A 16244-nucleotide genomic window follows, 5' to 3' on the forward strand; every position below is an offset into this window, starting at 1 on the left:
CAATTTCTATTAATATTACTACTTCAGTACATCCTACTCTGGCAAGCAGATTTTACTGATACTTACAATCTTTGGACATACTGGTAGAATCAATGCCAGAAACTTATTTCCTTTATCGTAATACTGCTGGCATTTGTAAGTGGTGTGTGTGTGTGTGTGTGTGTGTGTGTGTGTGTGTGTGTGTGTGTGTGTGTGTGTGTGTGTGTGTGTGTGTGTGTGTGTGATGTGCACTGCCAGTTATCCGATAACTGTTGGTAATCTCCACAGCCTCTCGTTGGCTTTGTAATAAACTTTACACTCTCTACTCTAATTTCCCTGCCCTAACACATATACTTGTGTAGAAATCAATACCCTCGCTAAATGTCTAATATCCTTCCATGTTCAGATGTAATTCATCTCTTGCATACAGCTTCCTTCTGTCATACATGTAATACAGACTTTTCTCTTCCTACACACATTCTTGCATTGAGAATCACTGTTCCTCTGAGCTCTACTTTATCATGTCTATAAAACACTGTTATTAGCTTCCCTCTCACACTCCTCTGCAGAGTTCCCAACATCAGCCTTAAATCTCTCGGCGGAGCCCCCTAAGTGTGTGTATATATATATGTTAAAGATGCCAAGCTATTTTAAACCTGGTTTTACTCCATTTCCCAAGTAAGCAAACAGACAAATAAGTCAAGTTTGCACCTGCATGTGGTGCAAGACTAGGTGACCTGCAAAGTATTGCAAGTCTAGGCAACTCGTGGTAAAGGTGGAATAAGCTCTGATCACTATTCTTAATATTTACCCTTAATGCAAAGCCCATCTCCTTGATGAGATGTATGATGATATGCATTAAAGGCAAAGGGCCACTACCCAGATCAGTTTCGACCTTTATTGAGGTCTCATTAGTGGGAGCCAGGCTTAGAAATACCAAGGTTAAGTAATACAGAGCTTCTAAGTATTTTACCAAAACACCTTTACCACGAGTTGCCTAGACTTGCACTACTTTGTGGGTCACCTAGTCTTGCACTACGTGCAGGTGCAAACATGACTTGTTTGTCTGTTTGCTTACTTGAGGAATGGAGTAAAACCAGGTTTAAAATAGCTTGGCATCTTTAACATATATTATACCCAAGGCAAAAAACTTTCTACATCTATCTCTCATCCTGAGATTTTTATTTAAGAAGGTCAAAGCACCTTATGGTAACTGGTTTTGGTAAAATACTTATAAGCTCTGTATTATTTAACCTTGGTATTTCTAAGCCTGGCTCCCACTGATGAGACCTCAGTAAAGGAAGGTCGAAACTGGTCTGAGTAGTGGCCCCTTGCCTTTAATGCATAGCATCATACATCTCCTCAAGTAGATGGGCTTTGCATTAAGGGTAAATATTTAGAATAGTGATCAGAGCTTATTCCACCTTTACCACGAGTTGCCTAGACTTGCACTATGTGCAGGTGCAAACTTGACTTATTTGTGTGTTTGCTTACTTGGGAAATGGAATAAAACCAGGTTTAAAATAGCTTCGCATCTTTAACATATATTATACCCAAGGTAAAAAATATTCAACACTAAATACGAGGCTAATCTTGAATGGCAGTCAGTCTCAAGTAGAGTAATGTGGGCAAATATGAGAATGGGGAACTGGACAATGAGTCTATGGTCCCACAGAAGGTTCTACTAAAGTAGAAGTGGAGGAATTTTTTGAGGCTTTAGAAAAAGCAACTGACACAATGAAAAAGGAAAAGTCGGTCCTTGTTGGGGATCTAAATAGCAGAGTAGGAAATGACTGTCAGACATACAAAAATATTTTGGGAAAATTTGGAGAAAAAAGCAAAGCTAATAATAATGGCAAATATCTGTTGGATTTCTGCTCAGGAAATGGACTGGTTATTACTAACATCATGTTCCAACATAAAAATTTGCACAAATTCACATGGAGAGAAGAGGCGAGGAATAAGAAAAGTCTCATTGACTATGTTATTGTTGTAAGTGATGTTTTCTCCCTGGTGCAGGACACCAGAGTGTACAGAGGATTTGAAATTGGAAGTGATCACTATTTAGTCTTGAGCAGGATAAAATTGAATTTCATATTGAAAAGAATAACATGTAAGAAAGTTTTAAAGCGAATAAAAGTTGAGCAGTTCTCAGATGTGAAATGTAGATTAAAATACACAAAGTTTATTGAATTAAAAATGAAAGAGTTTGAGAGCAGGAATCAAACCTTGGAGATTCAGTGGCAAACTCTGAAGTAAACATTGATTGATTCTGCCAGAGAGGCATCTGGTGAGGTTGTCTGCAAGGATAAAAAAATCAGAACTCCCTGGTGGACACAGGAAGTTAAAGAGGCAGCGAAGGAAAAGAAGAAAGCATATCAAAAGTTTCTGTCAAATAAGTCAGCTTGTTCTCTTAGAGAATACAGAGACAAATGCAAAAATGCTAAACAGTGTGTAAAACTAACTAAACAAAAGTCATGGGATGACTTTGGCAAGAATATAGAAAATAAATATCAAGAAGGTGGCAAAATATTCTGGAGGCTGTTGAAGAAGCTTAGGAATGGAGGAAAGAGTGCTGTAAAAGGAGTTAGAGATGATAAAGGTAACATGAAAACCGGAGAAAAAGATATCCTTGAAGTATGGAGTAATTACTTTGAAAAACTGCTGAATGAAACAAGCAGTGATGACAGCGCAGTGGTAAAAAACACTGACCAGGCATGCAGTCAGGAATACATATCCATACTTGAAGTAGAAAAAGCCATCAAAGACTTGAAATGTGGAAAGGCAGCAGGAGTAGATGATATTTGACCAAAAATGCTGAAGTATGGTGGTATAAGAGTCTTACAGTGGCTGCACTGCATAGTTCAGAAAGCCTGGACAGAGGGACAAATTCCCAATGATTGGAGTAGAGCTCTCATAGTACCCATATATAAAAAGGGAAATAAAACTGAATGTGAGAATTATAGAGGTATTTCCCTACTGAGTGTTCCTGGCAAGATCTATGCAAGAATACTTGATTAACGGTTGAGAAGAATTGTGGAAGAAAAGCTTGGTGAAGAACAAGCGGGATTCAGGCCAAATAGAGGATGTCAGGATCAGATCTTCACTTTACGACAAATAGTCGAGAAAGCATGGGAATATAACATAGATCTGTATTTAAGTTTTGTTGATTTGGAAAAGGCATATGACAAGGTGCCAAGAGAAAAGCTATTCAATATGCTACAGTTATATGGTGTCAATGGGGCATTATATCAAGCAATACTTAGTCTTTATTTGAGTTTTAAGTCAGCAGTTAGAATTGAAGGAAGTACAGGAAGATGGTTTAATGTTAAATCTGGTGTGAGACAAGGATGTACATTATCCCCTCTGTTATTTATTATCTATATGGATCACATTATGAAGGAAAGTGGTATTAAATATGATATCAAAATTCGAGATGTTAATGTCAGCTCTTTGCTTTATGAGGATGATGTTATACTTCTAAATAAATCCGCTACAAGTCTGCAAGATTCTCTGACTAAATTGAATAGCTGCTGTAATAGATATGGTATGAAGATCAGCAATAAAAAGGCAAAGACAATGAAAATAGGCATAATCATTGAAAATGTCAACTGTGTTTTGAATGGAGAACCTGTGGAACAAGTGAAACATTTCAGCTACTTAGGCACGATTTTTACTGAAGATGGTAAATTAAATATAGAAATAGACAACAGAATCAGCAAAGCTGGTATGGTAGGAAGTCAGTTGAATAAATTCATATGGAATAAGAGAGAAATTAGTTGGAACACTAAATTAGCTGTATACAGTGTTCAAACCGGTGTTCAAACCAGTTTTAACTTATGGATCTGAGAGTTGGGTCAAAAGTAAAACACTTGACCAGAGACTAGGGACCGCAGATACGAGAGTCATGAGAAGGATTATAGGCGTGAACAGATGGCATCAATGGCAATATCATATTAAAAACAAGGATATTAGGAAAGAACTTGACATTGTCAACATCCAGGAATGCGTTAGCAGAGCTAATCTCAGGCGGTATGGTCACTTAAACAGAATGAGCGAAGAAAGATTAGCAAAACAAATGTTCTCTGCCAGGTTGGCAGCAAAACAACCCAGTGGAAGACCAAGATATAGGTTAATTGATACGGTACAAAGTGCCTCAGATAATAGAAATATAAGATCTGATAATGTTGATGCCTTGACAAGTAACAGACTGAGTTGGAGGAAAATTGTAGATAGGAAGTTAGTAATGATGTAATTTTTTTCATGTAGTACTATCATATCCTATACATGGCAGGAATTTGATGATGATGATGATGATATATATCCATTTCACATTTCTTCTCAGGCTATTTGTATCAGTCCTCACCATCGTCTTGTTTACATTTTTGTCCTGTTTCATTGTTATTGTTAGACTCTCTCTGTTGTTAATTATTTCCTAAATTATAATAGGCAAACTTTTCTGTAAAACACTATTATGCATACCCAGAATCATTGAATCTCCATGCATCACACTCTTCAAGCTATATTCATTCTTCTCTCACTGACATTCCTATATTATGACATTCCTAGCTTTCTGCTTCCTCTCTCTCTTCTCTTACACCCACAATTTTTTGACTTCCTCTCATTTCTATACAATCTCTGAAATGCACTCTTTCCTTTGCTTAATTATTTTCATTCTGTTTTTCAAAAGAGAACAAAAAATGGGTCTTGCTTTCCATACCACTTCCACTGGACACGATGTACTCTGGCAAAAAACAACGATGTCATACATAGAAAATAACAGTTATATAAGAAAATTTAAAGAATCTGCTAATATGCTAAAAAATGCAATAAAAATCAAGGTTTAATTCTCCATCAAGTGTGGTCAGCTCTAATAAAAAATCTAATAAAAAATTTACCTCAATCTGAGCTCGGACTGTATGAACGAGAACAAGAACACTTGACATTGTCCAGTTATTGTTCAACGTCAATAACATTTTATATCTGCATTCTGTTATTTGAGTTCATGAATAGCCAGATGGTTATGATTTGTATTTATTAATTCTCTTGTTTAAACTTGAAGTTATACTATTTATCCCCTGAAGATGTAAATCCTATGATTTGCGAAACTTGTCGTGAACTATTATTTCAGTATTTTGTGTAACTGAATAATAAAAAATGTGGTGTAATCACCAAAATATATCTTTTGAACCAATTAGCCACAGAAGTCTATGCCTGCAAATATTTTCATTCTGTTATTTGTATGCATTACACAAGCTTTTTAAGTAATATTGATGCAATAAATATGTTGTCTTTCAGCAATCTTTGAATTCTGAGCTGTGTTCAAAGCAGGATATCTTTCTAAGAGATCTTCTCCAAGCTGTGAAGACATTTAAGTTGGATGTTTCTGAATTTGATCTGGAATATACAGAGGTAAAGTTAGAAGCAGCACATAGGTGTAACCATGTAGTAGTTAAATCAGTCCTAAAATACACTTTTTTAAGCAGAATGTTGTCTATTTTCATCCATCTTTAATACTTAAGCAATCCTCATTAGATAAAAATAAGAATACATATGAATAACCTTTAAATAATAACAAAAAAATATAAAAAAATTAAGAAAAATTTAAATGATATTTTGGAAGCCTGCTCAAAACAAAACCAATAACTAATTAAAATATTAAATACTGCATTAATAATACTACATTACAATAAAATAATGCTACATTATATTACAATTAAATACTACATATTAAACTCTACAGTTCTAAAAACCAAGCCTTGGGATCCAAGATTTGTTCCCTTCAACTTGTCTGTCGAAAACCTAACTTCTCCAGTTTGGGCATTGTAATATGAATTTGCTATCTTGTTTAATGTTGTCTCTTCATCTTGTTCTTTTATCCCAAAATTTTTCTATTTATTGTCTTCTTAAGAATACTGTCATTTTCCGTACAAAAAAATTTCCTGTCACTGCACATTTTTGAGTTTTTTATTTTTATTTATTTTTTTATTTATCCCACACACTATTGACATATTTTCTTAAAGTGCAGAAGGTTGAATTTGTTGAGAAACACATTATTGGGAAAGTTGTTGTTCTAGAGGACACAGGTAGATGGAATAAGTGAGGAAGGGGAGAAGCAGGTTCAATGTGTTTGCAGTTGTACCAAAAAGGGATGTTGAGTGAATGCGGCTGTTATTTTAAAGTGAAGGAATGATGTTTGCCAATTCACTGGAGAAGTGGCCATTGAAGTACCTATGGAAGAGACAGAGATGAAACATGCATCTGTGAGATAAAGTTTGAAGTGAGCTTGTCAGAGAAGGGTTATTTATGAAATGAATTGCTCTCTTCTTGACAGTATGAAGAATTTTTAAGAAGGTTTTAGGCGCACCACCCCAAATTTGTGAACAGGATTCTAAGGATGGACAGATTTGGGATTTATATAGTGTTAGTAGCTGGGTGGTTGTAAAATAGCTTCTTGAGTGGAAAAGAATCGCAAGGTTTTTAGAGACTGAGGAAGCTGTTGATGTGATGTGTTTGTGACATGAGGGATTGGAGGTAAATGTCAGTCCAAAGAGAGATAGCTTATCCTAAATACACAACCTGTCTTGTGGTGTGTATATTAATGAGGATAAGGAAACTGAACTGAGGTCCCTTTTGCCAGAGAAAAGGTAGGATTGCATTTTAGCAGCATTGTAGGTGACAAGGTTATCCTTTCCCCATTGAAAGATGGTATGGAGATCAGTATTTAAGCACTGGTTGCAGATGATCTTGATGTAAGGGATGTGTGGAAACTGCATGGTTTATCAAAAGAGTAGTATGAATGATGACTGCTATCATCGACAAAACTATGAATAAGATTTATAGTGATTGAGAGTAGGTCATTTAAGAGAAAGAGGCTAAGTAATAGAATGGGACACCTATGGCACTACAACATTGACATGACACATGGCATGTCATTCACCACGACATGCCGTCAACCACTAGAGAGAAAGTTTGACATCCAGTTATAGAGACTAGCAGCTAGACTGAAGGAAGGCAGTTTGCAAAGCAGGCCTTGATGCCAAACTCAGTTGAAAGTGCTGGACATGCCTACTGCAACAACCATGGCACCTGTACAGTGGTGGATGATGTCGGCTAAGAGATCAGCTGTTTATCTTGATTCCATATTGGTGGTCACTGATTAACTGGTGAGCCTCCAGGAAGAGAACAATTGACTATTGATAACTTTCTCCATTATTTTGGAGAGGATTGAGGTGATGACAAATGGTAAGTAAATTAACAGCAGGTGTCTACTTTTTTTTTTTTGGAATGGGTTGGATATGTTCCATAAAATGGGATAGGTGCCAGCTGAGTATAGAAATTTGAAGAGATGATAAAGAACTAGTGTTAGCTCTAGAGCATAATATTTGAGTACAGTAGGAGAGATGTCATTAGGACCAGGTAATTTATAGTGCTGAGGGTTGTCTAATATTCTTCGTATGTCTTTTTGTGAAAAGACCACAAGAGGAATATGATACTTGGTTGCTTGAATGGAAGGAAATGATTTGTCTTCATTATCTATTGTAGGAGTTAGAGAGCAAAGTGATTCTAGGAGGTCAGCTTTTTCTTTGGGTGCTGTAACAGTAAGGCCATATACATGGTCCTACTGTTACAGCTAGAGAGACTAGAAGCACAATCGAGCAGAAGTTGTGCCTGATGGCTTTTGCAAGGGACAAGAAGGCATGGCTTCCATTTGGATAAGAGGGAAATTTTCTGCTATTGATCTTTGTAAAGTTAGATATGGGTTTTGTGGTTATTTTACATTTATTGTGTGCTTCCACATGGAATGAGTATGAAGCTGTGGTTCTTGATGCAAACTACCTGCGGTTAGCGTGATTTTTTTTTTCGACTGCTTTTATACATCTTCTTCTGAACCAGGGCTTGAAAAGTGGACAGGAATTTTGGATAGAATGAAGGATGAATGCCTTCTTGTCAGCATGGATGATTTTTGTGACTTGCTCATTGCAGTTGTGTGGATAAGGATAGCAGAAACAATAGTCATGTTATGGGATAAGTTTTTTCACTTGGTTATACTGTAAATTAAAGATGCCAAGAAATTATATTCTTGGTTTAATCCTTTATCCAAGTTTAAGTAAACAAAGTTTGCACCTGAAGTAAACAAAGTCTTGAAGGTACTTCAGGACTTTGTTTGTTTACACTTGGATAAAGGATTAAACCAAGAATATAATTTCTTAGCATCTTTAATTTATGTTATAGAATAGTTCTGGTGGTCATCCCACTTGGTAACTTTATAGTGCCAAAGGACATAAGGATGGGTATGGTCAGAAGAGGGGCATTCTGCATTCTGTTTGACTGGAAACTTACATTAGGTTGTTCTGAGTTTAGTTTAAAAAAAAAAAAAAGGGATCAAGGGTGTTGTGAAAATGGAGGGGATTATCAGAAATTTGGGAAGGTATGGACCTGCAATTCTTCTTTCTTTCATACAGTTAAAACCAGTTCATATTATTATTATTATTACAGTAGTAATAATAATAATTAGGTTACAGCAGATGATGGAAAAGTTTCGAGACAAGTGACGAGAGCTACATCTGGAATTTATTGATCTGGAGAAAACTTATGATAGAGTGCCAAGGCAAGAAGTCTGGAGGTGTCTGAGGGAGAAGAAGGTACTAGAGAAATATGACAGACTGGTGCAAGAGATGTACAGAAATGTGAAGACAAGAGTTTAGACCAGTCTGGGAGAGACAGAAAGTTTTACAGTGACAGTTGGCTTTCATCAAGGGTCAGCATTAAGTCCATTCTTGTTTAATATTGCGATGGAGGAGGTAAGAGAAGACATGCCTTGGACTATGTTGTATGTAGATGACATTGTGCTGTGTGCAGAATCAGAAGAAGTGGCAGCTAAACTGGAAAGTTGGAGGAAAGTACTGGAAGAGAAAGGTATGAGACCGAGTAGAAGTAAGACAGAGTATATGTGTTGCAAAGTGGATGGCAGCCAGGAGACAGATCTGAAGCTGGAATGAAATGTCGTCAGAAAGGTCAGTGACTTTAGATACTTAGGTTCAACAATGAAATAGGATGGTGAGGCTGAGAAGGAAGTGGGATGCAGGATACAAGTAGGATGGAGGAACTGGAGAGAGATGACTGGAGTGCTATGCAATAAGAGGGTGCCGATCTATCTAAAAGGCAACATCTACAGAACAGTAGTGAGGCTAACTATGATGTATGCTATGGAAACTGTGATCCTGAGGAAAAATAACATCAGCAGGATGGAGGTAGCAGAGATGAGAATGCTTTGGTGGATCTGCTGTGTGACCAGATCGTCTGAGAAATGACAATGTAAGGGGAACAGTGAAAGTTACAAACTTAGTAGCAAAGATACAGGAGGCAAGGTTGAGATGGTTTGGTCATATGATGAGGAGGGAGGAAGAGTATTTGGGAAGAAAGTCATTCAGATGGATGTGCAGGGGAGGAGGAAGCAAGGGTGGCCAAAGAAGAAATGGAAGGAGATGATGGAGGAGGACTTGAGGATGAAGAACTTGGATGTGGGTACAGCCCAAGACAGGAGGTTGTGGTGGAGATTCACTACAACCAGCACTCCTACTTAAGTGGGACAAGCTGCAGAAGAAGAAGTAGATTATTACAGTAGTCGCTCCCCCCCCTTATCTGTGGGGAATACGTTCTGAGATAACTTGCAGATTCCAGAAACGACAGTTAGTACTGAACCCTATATATGCATACACACTATGTATTTTTCCTATACATACATATATACAGACTTATGATAAAGTTTAATTTATAAATTAGGAACAATAAGAGATTAACAGTAATAACTAATTGTTAATTGTTAACCAATAAGAGATTAACAATTATAACAACATTGTGTAATAAAAGTATTCTGAATGTGAATGGAATCTTAGCAATCTCAGCATATGCTTTATTATTATTATTATTTTATAAAGTCAAGAATGTTCACCTTTTGCACTTAAAAGGAAGCACTTTACAGCTTCTCTTTGGCATATCCGAACTGCATATCATAACCGAGAACTACTCAGAATGGTGCACAATTTAAAACTTATGAATTGTCTATTACTAAAAGAAAGAGCCATAGTTTCACATTTTCTACAAACATTCAACTTTGAAATAATGTTTAAATGGAAAAGGAAAATTCCAGAAAGAAACAATTTATAATTACATAGGCAAAGTGGAGAGGATTGAGGATAGATGATTTCAGCCGGGGGGGGGTTTGATCACGGATAACTGAAACCGTGGATAGCAAACCTGCGGATAAGGGGGACTATGGTATTATTATTATTATTATCTGAGATCTCTCAAAGACTCATACAGGGAGGATATAAATCATCCAGACCAAGTGTCATATCTTTTCTTAAATTCATTCACTCTATATTCACTCACTACACCTAAAGGCAAGCTACTATACTCACTCACTGCTCTGTTGAAAAACCTAGCTCTAACCCATTTCTTGGCTAATAACAAACTTTTCTTCCATGAATGCGCCTGTGTTCTCTCCCCACCTTCCATATAACAAAAAATTTCAGCAGACGATACCCTATAACACCCATTCAAAAGTTTATATAACTTGATTCATCTCAACCTCCTTCTCCTGTTAATCAGTCTGCAATCTGTCTTCATAATCTTAATCACATAATTAGGATATAATCTTTATAACTCTTCTTTGCACTCTTTCTACAGCTGCTTTATCCCCTTGAAACCCAGGAGACCAAATCTGCTCATAATAATCCAGGTATGGTCATATAAAGAGGCAAAAAAATCTTATAAAGAGACAAAATGACTTCCTTATCCTTACATGACAAGGTTTGCTTTAACATCACATTTAACCTCTGAGGTCTATTTAAAACTTTTGCTGTGTGACCTTTCAACTTCAAATTCCCATCCACCATTATGCAAAGATCCCTACCTCATCAGTTTCTTGTAACCTTACTCTGCTGGAAATCTCATCATGCCAAAGTGTATAACTTTACACTTGCTAACGTTAAACTGATAGCCATTTTCGTTTTCTCAAATTTACCACCTAATCAAATCATTCTTTATGTGCTGTATATCAGTAGCAGCCCTGATTCCCCAATCTTTGCATCATTTGCAAAGATTGGGCAATCAGGGATCATTTGCAAAGATAGTGCCTATCTTTGCATCATTTGCAAAAAATCGCACATCTCTTGTTAGACCCCTACTAATGTCATTGATGTGCAGATTGAACAATGGCCCCCAATAACTGAAAACTGAGATACACCACTGGTCACCTTAAATCTGGCAGATTCACACCCACTGTATATCACTTTGTGATATTTGTCTGTCAACCATCCACTGAACCAAGTCAATAGTTTATATTCCAATCCCATATTCTTCAGTTTATGTAACAGCTTTTCGTGTGGTATCCTATCATATACCTTTGCAAAATCCAACATTATCATAGTCTTATTCCTATTATCCAACTTGGATGTAACATTGTTAGTAATTTGCTCATTTAAAATATGAGCAAATTATTAAAATATGACCTTCCTTTAGTAAACCCACGCTGCTCTTTGCAGAGTATAGCTTGTTTGTCTACTCATTTCTGTATGTGAGTTCTTACCAACTTCTCTAAAATCTTCACTACCACACCAGAGATGCTGATAGGTCTGTAGGTAGACACATCACATTTTGTACATCCCTTATCACATCCCTGTATGATAGTGCAATGGAACTATCATACATGCCTTTCATTCCTGTGGTATCATTCCTGAGCTGAGACTGAAGTTATACAAACATGTAAACGACCAAGCCAATTCAGCTGAACATTCCTTTAGCAAATGTGCTGATATTCCATCTGTCCCTGCTGACAAATTCTTATCCTGGTTATGTGAATGAAAGTAGGTGAATGAAAATGGGATCAACCCCATTTTCATGCACTTGAAACTCTTCATGCAATCTAGCAGTAACACTATGCACCATGTTTCATACACCTGATTGATATACAGGGTGTTCGGGATAAATTTGACATATTTATAATTAATTATATTTTTCCGTAAGTTACATGTATTAACACACACTTCTCTTCATTTAAAAGGTTGGACCCTTCTTCATTCATATACAAGATGTCAGAAAGGATGGATAGCTGGAACCCACCTGAATCATGGAAGAGAATAACTTGTATCATGATGATTCGTGCCGGCCATCAAAATAAGGATATTTCGACTGCTGCCCAATGCTCCCTGAATACAGTAAAAACAATCAGGCATGAACTAGAGACTTGCAATGGTGACTACGAGGATGTAGCAAGAAGAAAGATCCCTAGCAGACGATCTGATTGCGTTCGTACAGCAGAATTCCTCTGAAGGCAATGTGATGCCTCCGCATTTTTTCCAAGAGGGCCTCAGGTTGACTTCAGATGGCTACGTGGAGTTGCTAAACACTGTAGTCAAGCCCTGGATAACAAGGGTAGCCAATGGTAGGCCGTATGTATGGCAGCAGGATTCGGCCCCTTGCCACACCTCTGGGAAAAGTCAAAAATGGTTGTCTGAAAATTTCTACGACTTCACCAGTCCAAATGTTTGGCCTCCAAACTCCCCAGACCTTAACCCCATGGATTATTTTGTATGGGGCGCAGTTGAAAAAGACACCAATCGCACTTCCAGTAATACAAAAGCCCAGTTAATGGATAAAATTAAAACAGTTTTTGCGGCCCTTCCCAGGGAGACTGTAGCATCAGCTTGTTCGAGGTTCCGAAGCAGGATTGAAGCTGTGATCGATGCTAATGGTGGTTATTTTGAGTAAATCTTGTTGATAGTATTGTAATTAACTCTGCCTGTAATGTTTTTTGTCAATTCATTAAATTTAATAGATACAAAGAAGATTTTCTTTTTCCTTACGAAACTGTCAAATTTATCCCGAACACCCTGTATATTAGCAAAGTGACCATTCATTAGCTGATGAATCTCATTAGCTTCTGACACCAGGGTACCATCTGCATTCAATACAGTTATTTTTCCACATTCATTCTTTCTTTTGCTCATGGCATAATGATCAAATTCTTTTGGATGCCTTTAGCTTGCATGGGCAATTTCTTTTCATACTCCGATTGAGCTTTCCGCACAATACTCATTACTTTTCTTGGCTGAGCTTTATATTAATATTATTATTATTCATGCCTTCATGGAGTCAAAAGACTCATCATGGGAGGTCCTAAGTAGGAAACACAAATACTTCATACAACTCCTTGAACTCATTGATCGTTCTTGCTTTCATCACTCTACCACGGATCAACCACCCTCCATGCAAAGAAACCACTCCTCACCCTCTTGCTCACAGCTTCCTTTTGCAACTTCCAGGGATGGTCCTCTTGTCATCGCTCCTTCCCTCTGTTCCACCAAGTAAAAGAGCTCCCCAGTATCAACCCTGTAATTACCTCTCAACAGTTTAAAAGTCTCAATCATATCACCTCTCCTTCTTCTTCTATTTACCAAACTGCAGTCCATATTCCCTCAGCCGATCCTCATTGTACAGTCGTGAAACCATCTTTGTTATCCGTCTCTGTACCCTTTCCACAGTTAACTTATCCCCTTAAAATCCTGGGGACCAAATTTGAGAAAACAGTCTAAGTGTGGTCTGATCAGGGTCTTATACAATGGAATGATAATTCTTTTATCTCTGCAGGTCATTGTCCTTCTCAGTATTGCAGCAATCCTCTGTGTTAGCTTCACCACCTTTGCAATAGGTCCCCTAAATTTCAGGTTTCTATTAATCATCAACCCCAGATCTCTTGTCTCCCCTCCAGTATACTTCCTCCAGTATAACTCATACCATAGAGCATGCAGCATCCCATCGATGTTTCCCAAACCTCAAGACCTTACATTTTGCTGCATTAAACCAACATCCCATTTATTTGCCCATCTATCTAGCTTCTTCAAATCCTCTTGCAGGGCCGCCGCATCTGCACTATTACTAATAATCCTTCCCAGCTTCACATCATCTTCAAATAACTGAATAACCCCCTGCAATCCATTGATATAAAGATTAAACATTAAACAATACAGGTCCCAGTACTGAGCCCTGTGGGACTCCACTTGTAATCTTCTACGTCCTTGATACTGCCCCACCATACACAACTCTCTGATACATACCTATCAGACAGTCAATCCCGAATCCAGTTGACTAACCTGACATATAAACCTATGCACTGCAACTTATTTGATTTTCCTGCATGTCTATTCATCTTCCAAGTCAGAACCACATGGTCACTTTCTCCAACAAGGGGGAGAGATATCATCTCAGTTATTATCAGCTTGTCTGATGCTGTGACCAAATCCAAAACTCTTGAACCTCTTGTTCCCTCTATTAACACATTCGCTGCCAACTATGAGTATATTCGTAGTTGGTAAACTAGCTACACAAGCCAGCTACGAGTATACTCGTATGATGCTTACCACCAGCAACGGATTACCGTACTGACCTTGAAGAAGTGAAAATTCTTGGCTTGTGGAGCTAGCATCATACGAGTATAATGGCTTGTGCAGAGCATATACCATCTAAGAGAATACACAGTTCAACTATGAGTATACTCATATACTTGAAATTGCTCGGCGTACGGGAACAGACTATGCCGAAATAGCGTGGCAGCGAACGTGTTAAATGTTGCCTAAGACATTTGTCCTTCAAGAATTCCAGAAATTTTATTCCCTTATTACTACATGTATTTTCCTTTTCCCAACTTTACTGCTGTAGTTAAAATCTCCCATAACAATCATTCTTCTTCTTGCACTTGCTAAGTTGAACTGCCTAAACATCTCCAGCTCCCCACCCTCTGTGCTCCTTGCCTTGTAGCAACATCCCACAAAATATCCTGTCTTGCCCACCTCTACCTTATACCATATACTTTCAAAACCATTAGTGTTGTTGCCTTCCAAAGCCTCTACTCTTAGAGGACATAAGTCATCACTTATCATGAGCAGTATTCCACCACCACGTTTTCCCTTCTTATCCTGCCAAAAAATGCTGTACCCTGCTACTTGTATTCCTGTTATTATATCATATTCCGTCAACCACATCTCAGAGATCCGAATAATCTTTGGCCAGGCTGATACCGACTCATTCAGAAAACAGCAATTTCTCCAAATGCCAACGTCCTTCCTCATTCAAATGCAAATGTCCTCTCGCATGCTGCTCCTTTCTGTCCTCAAATGCCCTCAAAGCATCCACATATTCCAGTCCTCTCTTCTGCCACATTCTAGATATTCTGCTATTCATTACTACTGCCCTTCTGCTCAGCTCATCGTTATCATATCTGGGTTACACGCACACTATCTTTCCTCTCTGCATTTTCTTTTGTACAACCTCAAGCATGAATCTCACATCTCTCACCACCCGATTTACACTGCCTCTCAAGTCAGTCTTGTCCACAATCATCTCGTCCATACTTTCACCCCTCTTAATTGCCATAGCCGCAATTTCTATCATTCCTCCAGGCAAACACTCCTCTGGCATCCTGTCTTGCACACCATGGATCATCGAGTGTCCATACAACACACCTCTTACCACTCTGTTCCTTGATTGCTCACCTGTATCCCTCTCTCTCTCTCTCTCTTTCTCCTGTAACCCTTTCTCTCTGTGTTCCCCTACATACCCGCTGTCCTGATATCACTCTATCCCTGGTTCCAGCACTCCCTCGCATTCTTCTCATTCCATCTCTCTGACTGTTTCCATTCTCTCCTCTTCTATTTCCCATAACTCTCTGTCACTCCTACTCTGATTTGTCTTATCTCATCTTTCATACTTCTCATTTCATTCCCAATACATTCCACCTCCTCTTTTAGCTCATCTCTCTCTCTCTCTCTCTCTCTCTCTCTCTCTCTCTCTCTCCCCCTGCAAGTTAGCCAGTCATCCTCCCAATCCAGACAGTCTCCAAAAATTTCACCATCATTCAAGTCTTCGGCACTCAATATATTTCATAAGTTCTCCCTACTGTTATTCTGATGTAATTATTTTCACATCATCTTCTTCTTGTGGATCACTTCCTTAATAAGGTTGCATATCCATTTCACTCCCAACCTATTTATTCTTTAAACACTAGGAATGCATTTAGATACTGCCTCATTTAAGCACTTTTTCAAAGTTTCATTTATTAATATTATATAATTTATTAATGTATAATAAACGATATCTAACAACATGAGTTACAACTTATATATCAATTTTTGATGTGACCCTATCAGATGCCCTTGCAAAATTAAAAAAAAAAAGTAAAGAAAACGGCAGTATATGCTTCCCCT

General features: G+C 37.8%; 1 protein-coding gene across 1 annotated transcript in view; it reads left to right on the top strand.

Annotated features, from left to right (window-relative positions):
- Nucleotides 1–16244, top strand: part of LOC150095635 (dynein axonemal heavy chain 8-like) — a 2108518-nt gene that overhangs the window by 532374 nt on the left and 1559900 nt on the right. Inside the window, exon 23 of the mRNA XM_090409931.1 lies at nucleotides 5278–5391. Coding sequence (XP_090266057.1) covers nucleotides 5278–5391 — 114 coding nt within the window. The remainder of the gene's footprint in view (nucleotides 1–5277; nucleotides 5392–16244) is intronic.

This window comes from Typopeltis vanoorti, chromosome 20 (genome assembly GCF_054136105.1).
Source record: "Typopeltis vanoorti isolate ZY-2024b chromosome 20, IOZ_Tvanoo_1.0, whole genome shotgun sequence".
Lineage (NCBI taxonomy): Eukaryota > Metazoa > Arthropoda > Arachnida > Uropygi > Thelyphonidae > Typopeltis > Typopeltis vanoorti.